The sequence below is a fragment of the Hermetia illucens genome, chromosome 6 (assembly GCF_905115235.1).
Source record: "Hermetia illucens chromosome 6, iHerIll2.2.curated.20191125, whole genome shotgun sequence".
NCBI lineage: Eukaryota > Metazoa > Arthropoda > Insecta > Diptera > Stratiomyidae > Hermetia > Hermetia illucens.
The window spans coordinates 50239497-50253889 of NC_051854.1; the positions used below are offsets into that span (position 1 = coordinate 50239497).

Sequence of the window (14393 nt, forward strand, 5' to 3'; positions counted from 1 at the left end):
CGGTTACGCTGGTCCGCAGGGTAGAAGCGCTGAGGCAGCGTCTGATGAGGTAGCCTCTGCCCTGCGATCGAAACCGCATAGCCAATATTTAAAAAATCCCTAGTGGGAGTTTCATGGGGGTTGTGGTTATGCTCAAGCGAGAAGAGAACTTCGGGCCTCGGCGTGGTGTTGCGTTTCAACACGGGTGCCGTACTCCTTAGTTCGGTAGAGATTTAGGTAGCTCGTGCATCCACCAGTATGAATGCTAAGCCATGCACTTGGTATAGACTAGTACCGTTGTTGCTTGTCTCAGCGGGGCTCTGATGGTGGTCACAAAATCAATCCGTGTCTTAAGAAGACCATAGGATTAAGTCTCCACGACAGGTACCTACGTTAAACACCCAAGGGCTTAACTGTCAGCGCAACTGAAGTCGCGGAGGCAATAAAACGAATGAAATCGGGAAAAGTCGAAGGACCTGACGACATCGCATCTGAGCTCTGGTAAGCGAAGAGCTGGGACCCAACACTGTGGCTTAGTGATTTCTTTAATCGGGTTATTCAGGAAGGAAGAACACCATTTGACTGGCAAGAAAGTACCACTGTTCCAATATGGAAAAAGAGAGGTAGTCCAGCAGAATGTTCAAATTACCGTCCGATCCGATTACTTTCCCATACCATAAAGATTTTTGAACGCATTCTTGACAACTGTATTCGCGAAATCTTTGAAATAACCGTGAATCAAGCCGGATTTGTCAAAAGCTGCGTAACTACTGACGCAATACACGCTGCGCGGTTACTCATGGAGAAACACTGTGAGAAGTGTCGCCTTCTTTATATTGCATTTCTGGATCTAGAGAAAGCGTTTGACCGTGTACCACACGAACTAATCTGGTATGCTTCACGACAACACTTAGTGCCAGAAGAACTGAAGCGCTGGGTTCAATTGCTCTACCACGATCCGAAATGTAAAGTTCGAAGTATGGCGGATGTAACAAAACCGCTTCGTGTCTCTGTTGGTGTCATCAAGGAAGCGCCCTCCCACCACCCCTCATTGTTCTTGTTATGGACACCGTCACACGGGATATTCAACGTCCAGTGCCCTATACACTGCTTTATGCAAATGATGTTTTCCTAGCATCTAATAGCAAAAATGATCTTGAGCAACTTTTCCAAAAATGGAATGATCGCCTCATGCAACACGGTCTTAGATTGAATTTAAACAAAACTGAATTTTTGACAACCGATCCCCATGAAACAGGCAGAATCACTGTCAGCGGCAGTGATCTGCCCAGAACAGAGCGATTTAAATACCTCGGGTCAACTTTATCAGCCAATGTAGAATTGCGTTATGAAATTGCTTCACGCATTAATGTAACCTGGTTCCACAACAGAACCCTCTTTGTGATCGACGTATCAACGAACATCTCAAATCTAAAATTTACCGCAATGTTGTCCATCCTGTCTCTCTATGGTTCTGATTGTTGGCCAACTATAAAAGACATTGAACGGCGTCTTGCGGTAATGGAGACGAAAATGTTACGTTGGTCTAGTGGCGTGACACGTTTTGATCACATCCGAAATGAGGATACCCGGGATCGTTTGGGGTTGCACCGATCGTGGAAAAGTTGCGAGAGAGGTGTCTTCGATGGTATGGTCAACAAGAATTCACAAGAATTGGTTTGAACATCGAAGTCGATGGTAAACGATCAAAAGGCCGGCCTAAACAACGGTGGCTTGATACGCTGGATGGGGATTTAAAAGCCTCGAGATTGCACCCAGATCAGGCATTCGCTAGAGCCAAATGGCGAAACCGATCACGACGAGCCGACCCCGCTTGTGAACGGGGCAAAGGCTGAAGAAAAAGAAGTAGAGTGCGAGCTTCTCGGGAAGTCGTGGGAGGAGCTGAAGCACATGTCAGGTGGCCGCGAATGATGGAGTGTAGGTGTGTTTGATCCGTTACACCCCACCAAGGGATGAAAGGCAACCTCAGGCAAATCTTAAAAACATGCCATTTTTCACGCGTACCTTAAGGCAAACCCACCTCGCGAAGTAATACCTAACAGGAGATGCCGGCTGGGGCTGCAGAGACTGCAGGTTTGCGAATCTGACATGAACCCGCTCTAACTCCGGCGTTCACGCGGTTGAGTTGGAACGGGCGTGTCTTACTACATTTTTGAATCGAAATTTAACTTTAAATGAACTCATAATCATGTACTCTTAATCTGTTTCAGGGGATCACTCTTCCTGTCCCGCCAACGCTAGAACCACTCGAAGAAAAAATGCCATCTAGGGCTCTACAAAATCCACTCACCATGGACTTTCTCAAGGTAATATTCACACTATGGATAATCATCAAATTTTGAAACACACTAAATCTTTCGTAGAAATGTCTTGACAAAGACCCTGCAAAACGATGGACCTGTGATAAATTACTACGTCACTCCTATTTCGACGACTACGTCGCCCGACAACGTGAACTAGAACGTCTTGGTGCCGGTTCCGACCTAAATGCCATGCGGGACAAGTCCAAGGTTCTTAAATTTCTATCATTGTTTAAAATAAAAGTAAATAGAAATTAAGAGAAAAGATCGAGATAAATTAAATATTTATAATAATTTTTAAAGACATCGAATACGTCGTTGCCACTGCTACCGGGAACGCAGGAGCACAAGCAACCGCTCAAGAACACATACAACCGGACTGAACATCATTTGCCCACTATTTAGGGAACGGCTGTTCCGAGAGCAAAGAAAGTCAACTGAAATTCGTGAGAACATTCCCGTAAAATATAAAACAACGGTTTTAAGTAGAACAGCCCCGAATGCGAGTGTAAATAAAAAGTAAATGAAAGGTTTTGTGTGTTATATTATGATATAAATAAAATAAAGTTAAAAAATAACGGACTTCTTAGTTTATACAAAAATGCATTTGAGGAAATCTAATGCATATTTACAATTAGTTTTATGAACAAAGCGAAACTTGTACAAGGATATCATTGCATTAGGAGCTATTATAGTCAACGATTCACAGCATCGTAAATCAACTTAAATTTAATTCCGACTTCATCATAAACAACGCATTTTGAGCGCTTGAATCAATTTGTCTACGTACCTCATTGGAAAGTTCATCCCGACTCCGACCCCGGAACTCAAAACTTACAAATTAACATCTACACTTTCCACCCGAATTAAAATCGTCATTCACTTCCCCTACGATAGATACATTGGGTTAAGGAGCAAAAGGACTGAAGGGAAAGTAAACTTGACAATTTCTGATACTTAAGGAACCTCATTGAGAAAGTCCTCGTCATCTCAAGGAGTAGGGGTGAATTTCCAAACTACTTTCACACAAATTTCGCTTGGTTCATACTTAAATATTCCATCCGCGTAGAAAACCAACAGGCAACGGATCACTTCAAGTCGGGACACACGAGGTGCAACTATGTCTTCTAATCCAGGGGGTCTTTTGTGGGAAACATCAATTGCTTATTTTGCAGATTTTTTTTTCAGTTTTTAATTTAATTATTAATATGATATAGCAAACATATCCTTCTTATTCATTTGTTGTCGTTTTCACACTATCATTCTGTTGTTGGAATTTTTGCAGTCTTCTCCTTCGAATTTCGGACAATTCAGTGTCGTCCGGGTCAACTTCGCTCGTTTGTCTACTCGTGCTGGGTGTCGGCGTGGAATTATGTTGCGAATGCTTAACTGTATCTGCATGCTCCTCGCTACCTAAATCCTCGATGCGAACATCCTTCTCGATTTCGGGTAGGGTCGATTGGGGTTTGTTTGTGTCAATTTGAGCGCTTTTAACGGGCGTTATGATATCCTTTTTGGGTGTAGCTGATTTGGCGGCTGCGGGATCGAATGCAGCTTGGCTGGTTGAGGGTTCGGGCGAGACACTGTTGGCGGTTGGTGTTGATGATGATGTTGACGCCGCCCCTGAAACTGCTGTTGATGGTGGCACGACGGTTGATGATGTGGCAGCAGCGGGAATTGGTGGAAGACGAGCGGTGACCAGTGAATATTGATTCATAAGCGAATTGGCTGCATCAAGTAGTAGTTGAACGTTTTGAAGTAACTGAAAAAGAGAGATAGAATTTATAAGAAAAGGTTTAAAATGTACATGCGTCAAAATGTTGTTCCGGGCTCGCTTTGTATTGAGCCTTGTGAGTTCAGGCTTAGGAGTACACTCAAAGTCATCCCTGCTCGTCGCAAGAGGCGACTAAAAGAGACAGAAATTTGTGAAGTTTTAATAGTACCGAAACGTCAACAACGCCTCCGGTAGGAGCTGACTTCACGGCTACGACCTTTGGCTATCGAAAAAGCACACTCCACAATAACAGTACCGAAGGTTCCCAGAATGTTGGCTTTTTCCCACCCGAGAAGAGAATTCCAACGATATAAGCCCGAAATTCTGGGCCTAAGCGAAGGAAGATGGTGGAGACTCTGGAGTACTCCTCTGTTTCCTGCGGCAAAGTGATTTTGTATTCTGGAAAGCCAAATGACTAATGACGGCTACCGCAAGGCGCGCTCTCTTGACCTGGGAGCTGGTTTCTGACAGGATTTTCCGGTCCAGGTTAGGGACCATCACAATTGTGTGTTCTAAGTAGCAGGAAAGGCTACATTCTGGTCGTGATATGTGATCGGAATGCCAAAATCGACTCTGACAACCACTTGCTCTTACTTGTGAAGAGGAAGTACGGTTTTGGCGACTGTAACGATAATGGTGGGTAGTTTAAGGATTTCTGCAGCTTCCATCGCCTCACCATTGGTGACACATTTTTCGAGCGCAGAACTTGTCGTAAGATCAGTTGGGTTTCAACTGACCTTACGGCCTTCGCTTGCTGTATTATCAATCATCAAAAGGAGAAAAACACAGGAACATCGAATTCACAATGGAGATCGAAAAGGTAGGGAAGATACCGTTCCTGGACTTAAAAATAATCCGGGAAAAAGAAGATTTTTAATTCGACATTTACAGGAAACCGACCCAAATACAACGAATCATCACATACACCTCAAACCACGATTCCCATCCCAAGATGGCGGCATACAACTTTGCGATTCACAGGATGGTCATAACACCGCTCAGCGAGGAAAAAAGAAGAAAGGAAATGAAGAAAACGGATACAACAGGAATTTCATCGAAAGCATATCAAAAAGAAACTACGCTAGGTCTTCAGGCAACAATTTTTGACACTCCTCCAGGAGCCAAACACAGAACCAAGGCAATGGTAACATTAATCTACTCGGGTCGAACGCAGAACATCAAAAGGCGGCTACATAAACGTGGATACCGGGTCACCTCGACCAGTGGACGATACATACTGAGGACCGGGATATAATCAGTCAAAAATAAGAAACAGTACCGAAAAAGCGGCATTTATAAGATTTCCTGCCCAGAGTGGATATGATTTATGTAGGGCAAAGAAAACAGCACTGGTGGCAGTGGGATTTGTACCGTGATTTGACGTCGGATACCAGTCGACCCATTATTATTATTATTAAAGAAAACAGCTAGTCCACAGCAGTGTTAAAACACATAGAGGAGGCCGAGCTTATGACACTCCTTCTGTACGTCGGCAGTTTCTGCCGTCCACCAGTACATAGAAGACTCGTCATGGCTGGGACCCCTCCGGAGCATGGAAGCCTCACATGCCAGCGTTATCAGGTTTATCATTGAATTTATGACAGTGTCAGCTGCTACCACCCCCCCCTCCCCCCCGGAGTGCCCCCAGCGCAGCCCTACCTGCTCCAAGAGCTTCGACGAACTTCCCAATGTTCACCCTCGCGACACGCAGGGGGAGCGTCGTGTTGGTGCTCGCCGGCAAGTAGCGTCAACCACTTCGAACGCGTACTGGTGATCACTTGTCGAGAAGTCTTCCAGGACTCGCCACCCGTCCACCGATGATGCCAGAGATTCCGACGCAAAAGTGATGTCAGGAGTGCTTCCATCACAGCCTGGGCGTCGAAACGTTGGCGTGGATCCGATGTTGAAAACTACGAGCCCGATTCTCGGCACCATTTTCAGAATCCGTTTCCCTCTGGCATGCCCCATTCAAGGGCCCTGGCATTAAAATCACTGCCTACCAGGATTCGTTCCTCCGTGCTCGAAACAGCGTCTTCCAGAGCATCACGCTGGCGCCAAAAGTCCGGCATCTGGCACACTAAAAAACGTCATCCCTAAACACTGGATCCAGACAAACCCGTTCCCTCGGCCTTCGGCAAGAACACGAAGCCGAACGTCGTCCCGAACCCAGATGGCAGCGGCACCCGATAAGTCGAGATGCTATGAGGCGGGTCCCTGTTTCGATATTGCTCGCTAATTAGCACTAGATCTGCATTTGCTTCCGTGCATTTTCAACATGCTGTCATCCTGTCCGGTCCTTCGCAAGCTGCTGACATGTGTCCATAGTCCAGACACCTGTAGCACTTGGTGGGGACTATCCGCATTCGTACCCTGCATACTACCCATCCAATTTTGATTCTCCCGCTGCTAAGGGGTTTTCTCATATATTGCTCGGGGACTTCCACCACGGCGAGCTTTTGGCCTCGAGCATTTACAGAGATGATACCTATCCGGTCATTGGTTACCTCTGGACATTCACGATTTATGGCCTCCTCCACTTCGACCTTTTCTGTGAGGCAGTCAAGGAGGAGCACATGGGCTCTAGGCTGGAAACAAGAGCCTTCTCTTCCAATAACTCCTTGACCACCGCTTCGCAAAACGGGCCCAGTTCGACTTGTTTTCCGTATGGAAGACACCTCTACTCCATTGCCTTCGGGTTTCACCCTGTAGCGGATTTCACTAAGGACTTGTCTCACCTTCCGTCGGCTTAATGAGCAGAGCCGACGGTCTAGTCCCCCTTCCGTTCCTCGTCTTTTCTGCTCCTGGCTTATAGTTTGCAGCCTCCTTGTCTTTGGACAGACGAATCTCTGGCGGCGTTGTCGGTTGTTTCCTTTTTTCCTTCTTCGCCCTCTTTTGCTGGGCCCTGGAAACTACTTCGATCAAGTCTCTTTCAGGCACGTCGTCCTCTTTCCGCTTTTTCCTCAGTTCGCTTTGCAGGCTATCTGCGGTCCATTTGACGCAAGCAGCCTTCTTAGTGGAGAATGCGACTGTTTGTGCTCTGCAATCGTCTTCCGCTGCTCTCCACGCTCGCCTATACAAGGAGATACAGTCAATAGTTCCTCCAGTTCCATCACAGCCCGGTTTTGGCGCCTTTGCTGACGTTCTTCTGGAGGAACGTTGCCGACCGCACACGCTTCATCACTGCCGCGCATTTCCTGATGAACCTTTCCTCTTCGGCTCCGGCTAGGACGGTCGACTGCACTTGCATTCGGTTTGTGTCCGAATCCATCTGCTCAGGACTGGCGATTCTGACTGAGCTTTCTTTCGGAACAGGGGCACTACAAGGTATTGAAGTTGCTATCTCCGTACGGTCAGTCGCGCCACTTGATAAGGCTTCCTCTTTATTTGGGCGCCACGGTGTCACGGTGTCAGTCCTCCCGCCCTCTTTCGCTAATCGCTACGGTGAACGACGCATTTTTGTGCTGCAGCCAAACGCACTCAGCTCTTCCTCCTTCCCTGTTGTTTTGTCGATATTTTTTATTAATTTATGTGTATTTTCCATGGAAAACTAACCAGCGCATCGAGTGCAAGGGAGCGGGCTGCAATAGTTAGGAACGCAGCCTCTACCCCAGTTCCCTGAGGCCTGACTTACGCTTAGCGAATTCATAGACGGATCAGCGTTCGCGCTGCGCACGGTTCAATGCACACTACCCGACCAGGGCCTGGTTCCTGATACACGTCATAACTACCACCTTGGCAGAGCTACGCTCACATCACCCCATCGACGTCAACAGAAAGTTGTCGGCGGCTCCGGAGACTCTCAGTGTGTCCCGATGTCTACCGGTCATTCGCGATTCGCTCTTCACCGAGAAGCTTTCTCGAGGCTACTACTTAAGACGCAGGTATACTGCCAGCTAGGGGGTCAAAACTACTTACTCGGGCACGTCGGGGACGTCACACCCCGTATCGTAAGCGACCCGTTAAAGGTCACTGACGACACCTATTGGGTAAAAGACACAATAAACTTAACTTAACATACACACATGTTCCGAGTAGCACTCTGTTGAAGATAGCTGAGTAGAGCACTTTAAACACATCGTGGTGAGCGCTGTTTGCATAGGTTGTAAAGATTTTATCATTATGTTGACGTTTGTTTGTTATTTTTTTAATTTGCTTGTCTTAAAGCTGTGTAAACAATTCTACAAAATTCGAACTCTTCCAAACTTGGCCTCAGATACGTTTCGGATCTGGCGATTGTGGAATAAATGAATTCAAGCAAATAATTATCTATTCTAAACTGAATCGGTTTAAAAATAGGGACTAACGATTTCCTCCCGGGCAGAGACAATGCATCAGTGAATCGGTTTGTTTATATTCATTCTTTCGCTACACTTCTCCTAAGAGTTGCAAACATTCAAACGTAACGGGGGCCACGCATAGCTTGCACAAGCCAAAGTTTCACTGTTATCAGTACACATTTGATCGTTTTTGTAAATGACCCGCGTATCTTATCAAATTAATTAAAATATCACGCCACTCACTTTTAAACGTTCCTCGACATGTCTCCTCTCATTCCCTTCTAGCGCCCGCAACTCCTCATCCGTTAAGGTATTCAAATTAGGCGGCATGGGAGGTGGCGGTATAGCGTACGGGGCCATGAATGGAAATGGTGGCAAAACAAACGGTGGCACATGAGGAGGTACCTGTCCTGCTGTTCCATTTCCACCGGCATTCGCACCCGTTGCTCCAGCTTGTGCTTGACCGAAATTCTGCGCAAACAGATTTGTGAATGGATTTTCTTCTGAAACCAAATACAAATAGATCAATCAATCAACTAAGATAGTTTCATTTTCAACTCACGGCCAATGTTTATGTTGTTGTTGTTATTATTGTTGTTCATGTTGAATCCAGGCAGGGGTACTTGTATGCCGGCATTTGGATTGATATTCGGTGCATTCACTCCCTCTGGACGTGGCGGTGGAGGCGATGAAGTGACATTGGTTGGTGTGCGCAGAATGTTCAGTCGACAAGTTGGACAAGTTTGCTGGCGTTGGAACCATGATCGTAGACACGTTGTATGGAATATATGACCGCACGGCAGCTTTTTCGAATTACTCACCATATCTTCGCTGAAATACATAGAAAACAAAGCGAATAGAGAAACAGTCTACCACATAGACAATGCACGATCGGTGCTTACCGACAAATAATGCATATGTTATCAGACATCGCCAGTTCTTCGGGTGTAGCGTCTGGATAGAGTGTATTCATGTTTCGTATTGCACGCCGTGACATAATCACATCGTTCAGAGCTTTCTTGAAGTTTCTGTAAACAATCGGAATCAGATGCGTGGATTAGGTGTTGTTTTCGTTGCTAATAAAATAGGAGGGCATGTGGGAGACTATTTTATGCACGGTAAACAGATGTTCAGTGCCGGCTGGAAGCCTACAGAGTAGCGGTGTGAGGAAAACATAAAAAACAGCTGTTATCTGGTTTTAATTAAGGCAATTGTCGCTAATTAAGTCATTGGATAACGCGCTGTTACGTGTGAAATTATCATAGGCAGATTGCTGCTTTGGAATTGATTTTACTGACGTGTGACTCCGGAATATCATTTACTATTTATGAGTACACGCAATGAGCAACAGATTACGCGGGTAACAGACTACTTGAATTATGAAAGGTCGAAAATGAATGACCAAGCATGATTCTTATCACCAATATTGTAATGGAAATAGATTATGTGGGGGCCTTACGCTTCACGCATAGAAGATTACATTTGAATTAAATCCTTGTTCGTATGACACATACAACTTCCGATACTCACCTCATTGTGAAGAACATTGGGCGGAATACGAACATCGGTAAAGCATAGATTTTCGCCATTATAATAACGAACAGCACATACAATATGACTCTGATCAGTCCAATGACCAGCTCAGTATACAGCAAAAATACAGCCTTATTTTCCCACGGGCTGTCAGCGCGCAATTCGGCCGCATGCAGAACATACTTAACCGTTGTGTTCGCAACCATCGTAATCAAAATTGCATATTCAAAGCCAAACACAAGCTGAACTGTAGGACCCTTCAGCGCTACCGACTCATATGCATGCACAATCATTAAATAGTCCAAGAGACCAAGGACTGAAAGTAATGAGGCAACGCGGACGTGGAATAGCCAACCAATGACTGGACTTCTCTCCATCTGGAATGAAGTTTAAAAATAGAAATCAATAAGTAATCAATAATGAAGGACGAAGGAAACTTTCATTTACTTACATAGTCCACACGCTCCTCAGCCAACCAATGGAATGATTTAAGAAACAATAATACGGTAAAAAGTGCTACGAAGCGCGGATTAAAGTCGTCTCGAAATACTGTGAATGCCAAACATGTTTCTGTTAGAGCATACCAGAATCGTTCCATTAAATGCTCGAATTCGGCTGGTCGTAATGTTCCCAGGAATATCTTTGGTAAGACGAGAAAAATTTAATCAAAATTCGTTCAGTCGAGTGGAAACAAGTGGTACTTACTTTTCTTAATAATTTACCCAACATAAGTACTATAACAAAAAATTGAATATATATCACCTGGAATGAGAGGAAAAACGTTTTTTAGAACCAAAGAATAAATGAATTAGAATAAACAAGATCTTTGTCTAAAAACATTGAGCGCTAAATTGTAGGTATTGCAAAAATCTGTTAATAAACAATTGTTAGTCAGTTGAGAATTACTGGAAGCTGTTTGGTTCGAGTCGGTTGAAAGACGTTCTCAATTTCACGCCGGAACATTGGTCCTTCTTTCCTGCAGAGGTCTTCTCATTGTTACTGGTCCCGTCCCCTCATTCCTTCTTCTTGTCTTCCCCAAGGCTCTATACTTGGACCCCTACTATTCCAGTTTTTCATCAATGAAACGCTCTCCATTCTCCCCTGCCCGCCCGTGTTTGCTTTATGCAGGCAACTTTCAATTATTTGCCTCCGTCTCGTCTCCACTGGACTGTTGGTGTTCGGATGAGCTTTTCACTCAATCCCTCAACAACATCCTTTCTCTATTCTCGTTGTAGACAACCTAATATGACCATTACTGTCCATCTTTCAAGACCCGGGTGTAACTTTCGATGAAAAATTTCATTTGAATTTCCACTTCGTTGACATCATTAACCGCTTTTCCAAAATGTTTGGTTTTGTGTTACGTTCTTGCCTTCCCCGTATGGACTATCGTTCTTCTTCTTTTTCTTCAGGCTTTGTCCCGTTCACAAGCGGGGTCGGCTCGTTGTGATCGGTTTCGCCATTTGGCTCTATTGAATGCCTGATCTGGGTGCAATCTCGAGGCTTCTAAATCCCCATCCAGCGTATCAAGCCACCGTTGTTTAGGCCGGCCTTTTGGTCGTTTACCATCGACTTCGATGTTCAGACCAATCTTGGCAAGTGAATTCTCGTTAGCACGAATTGGGTGACCATACCATCGAAGACGCTTCTCTCGCAACTTTTCCACGATCGGTGCAACCCCATAACGATGGCGGATATCCTCATTTCGGATGTGACCAAAACGTGTCACGCCACTAGTCAAACGTAACATCTTCGTCTCCATTACTGCAAGACGCCGTTCATTGTCTTTTATAGTTGGCCAACACTCAGAACTATTGAGAGTGAAAGGACGGACAACATTGCGGTAAATTTTAGATTTGAGACGTTCGCCACTTCATCCAGGTTGCGTTAATGCATGAAGCAATTTCATAACGCAGTTCTCCATTTCCTGATAGCGTTGACCTGAGGTATTTAAATCGCTCAGTTCTGGCCAGATCACTGCCGCTGACAGTGATTGTGCCTGTTTCATGGGGATCGGTCGTCAAAAATTCAGTTTTGTTTAGATTCAATCTGAGACCGTGCTGCATGAGGCGATCACTCCATTTTTGGACAAGTTGCTCGAGATCATTTTTGCTATTAGATGCTAGGAAAACAAAGCAGTGTGTAGGGCGCTAGACGTTGGATATCCCGTCTGACGGTGTCCATAACAAGAACAAAGAGGAGTGGTGAGGGGGTGTTTCCTTGATGAACACCAACAGAGACACGAAGCGATTTTGATACACCCGCCATACTTCGAACTTTACTTTTCGGATCGTGGTAGAGCAACTGAACCCAGCGCACGAGTTCTTCTGGTACGAAGTTTTGTCGTAAAGCATACCAGATAAGTTCGTGTGGCACACGGTCAAACGCTTTCTCTAGATCCAGAAAGGCAATGTAAAGAGGGCGATGTCTCTCACGGTGTTTCTCCATGAGTAACCGCGCAGCGTGTATTGCGTCAGTAGTTCCGCAGTTTTTGACAAATCCGGCTTTATTCACGATTATTTCAACGATTTCGTGAATACAGTTGTCAAGAATGCGTTCAAAAATCTTCATGGTATCCGAAAGTAATCGGATCGGACGGTAATTTGAACACTCTGCTGGACTACCTCTCTTTTTCCATATTGGAACAGTGGTACTTTCTTGCCAGTCAAATGGTGTTCTTCCTTCCTGAATAACTCGATTGAAGAATTCACTGAGCCACAGTGTTGTGTCCCAGCTCTTCGCTTTCCAGAGCTCAGATGCGACGTCGTCAGGTCCTGTGGCTTTCCCCGATTTCATTCGTTTTATTGCCTCCTCGACTTCAGTTGCGCTGACAGTTAAGTCCTTGAGGGTTTAACGTGAGCACCTGTCTGGACGACTTAATCCCACGGTCTTCTTAAGATACGGATTGATTTTGTGACCACAATCAGAGCCCCGCTGAGAGAAGCAACAACGGTACCAGTCTATACCAAGTGCATGGCTTAGCATTCATACTGGTGGATGCAAGACCTACCTAAATCTCTACCGAACTAAGGATTACGGCACCCGCGTTGAAACGCAACACCACGCCGAGGCCCGCAGGTCTCTTCTCGCTTGAGCATAATCAACAAACCCCATGAAGCTCCTACTAGGGGGCCAACCGCAAATAACCGAGCTGTACTCACATACAACGGGAGTTCACCCGAAGTATGAGAGTCCAGGGGCTATCTCGGTTCCCATGGTACCAGTATACCCCTGGTGAGGTTTCGTGACCAATTTGCCACTTCAGATGAGTCCCTGTGCAGACTCGGGTCTGATCGCCCTGACTAGGCCTTTGGAGCATTCGCCTACTGAATCACGGCCGGCAAACCAAAGTGATTACAGCGTCTCCCGGTGCCACCACTATGGAGGTTCTCCTCGGCCACTTGATTTTGGTTTGGCCGATAGGGTTGCCGCCCCATCTTCTCGCCGCCACCTCTGAGCACCAAAAGTTGCGCTGACAGGTGGAACTGGTCCAAATGTCGGCAATGATTGTGGAAGTGGAGGATGAGCAAATTCTTCAGTTGAAATCTGCTCGAAGTATTTTCGCCATCTAACCGTTGCGGGTCGACGGTTGGTAAGCAAAGTACCGTTCTTATCATTAACGCAATAGAAGTGTTCAATATCCTGTGGACTATCATTCACGGCCCTAAATCCCCTTCTTGGTATGTTTACCCTTTTCAAACTGTGTAATTCCCTGATGGAGTTCTATACGTCGTATACGTGGCCTATATATATGATAGTTGCCATTTGCCCCTTGGTGGGATGTAGTGCGTCAACCACACCTACGCGCATTGGTTCACGGTTACCTGAAATGCCTTTCAGCTCCCCCACGACTTCCACTCATCCTCTACAGTTCTGTGCTAAGTGCCCTTGAGGCGACCCATTTGTTGGCCATCTTGGAAAAATAGATTCCACTACATGGCGTAGCCCACAATGAAATTGTCACCCCTCCCTAATGTGTGACCTATCCACTGCCACTTTCGTATTTCGATCACAGCGCATATGAGTGCCAGGTCTATGCGCTGACCGAGTTCTTCGTTTGAAATAGTGTCAGGCTAGGATACTCCGATGATACGACGCAAAAAGTTGTTGAAAAAGGTTTAGAACACTTTAAATAACAGTAGAGTTCACTTTCCATGTGCTACTCTTATATAGCGACACAAAAGGAGCACTAGCACAGAACAGTCTCAGCTAGGTGAGATAGCTGCATTTTAAACAGGGTAGTGAAAGCTGGTCTAGCGCTGTTTATGTGTCGGGCGATATCCAGTCCAATATAAACCGTCGGGAGAAACCACGCTTCTTAGATATAGAAATTGTTCAACACCTTCGATGGTGTGAACATTAATGCGGATAACCCGTCAGATTGAGAACGCTTTGTTGGTGCTTATCATCAGTCCAGCTCTACTTACCTCTCTTTCTCTTACAAAGTCATTTGGCCAAAGTCAATCACTCGGTGAGAGAGCAAACAGATGTCATCAGAGTAGTCGAGGT

General features: G+C 45.5%; 2 protein-coding genes across 6 annotated transcripts in view; one reads left to right on the forward strand and one right to left on the reverse strand.

The window, feature by feature from the left end:
* LOC119660392 (cyclin-dependent kinase-like 4) overlaps positions 1–2875 on the forward strand; it is a 21430-nt gene extending 18555 nt beyond the window's left edge. For 3 of the 4 annotated variants that reach the window (XM_038068926.1, XM_038068929.1, XM_038068927.1), the window contains exons 5-7: positions 2211–2306; positions 2364–2543; positions 2604–2875. In XM_038068926.1, the coding sequence (XP_037924854.1) occupies positions 2211–2306; positions 2364–2543; positions 2604–2705 (378 nt within the window). In that variant the 3' untranslated portion in view covers positions 2706–2875. The remainder of the gene's footprint in view (positions 1–2210; positions 2307–2363; positions 2544–2603) is intronic. The other variant, XM_038068928.1, reaches the window with a different exon arrangement.
* The window catches only part of LOC119660391 (E3 ubiquitin-protein ligase HRD1), a 27801-nt gene continuing 16234 nt past the window's right edge, over positions 2827–14393 (reverse strand). The window contains exons 3-9 of one of the 2 annotated variants that reach the window (XM_038068924.1): positions 10590–10646; positions 10336–10524; positions 9882–10261; positions 9254–9379; positions 8914–9182; positions 8595–8854; positions 2827–4062 (exon numbers count right to left, since the gene is read on the reverse strand). In XM_038068924.1, coding sequence (XP_037924852.1) covers positions 3532–4062; positions 8595–8854; positions 8914–9182; positions 9254–9379; positions 9882–10261; positions 10336–10524; positions 10590–10646 — 1812 coding nt within the window. In that variant the 3' untranslated portion in view covers positions 2827–3531. The remainder of the gene's footprint in view (positions 4063–8594; positions 8855–8913; positions 9183–9253; positions 9380–9881; positions 10262–10335; positions 10525–10589; positions 10647–14393) is intronic. The other variant, XM_038068925.1, reaches the window with a different exon arrangement.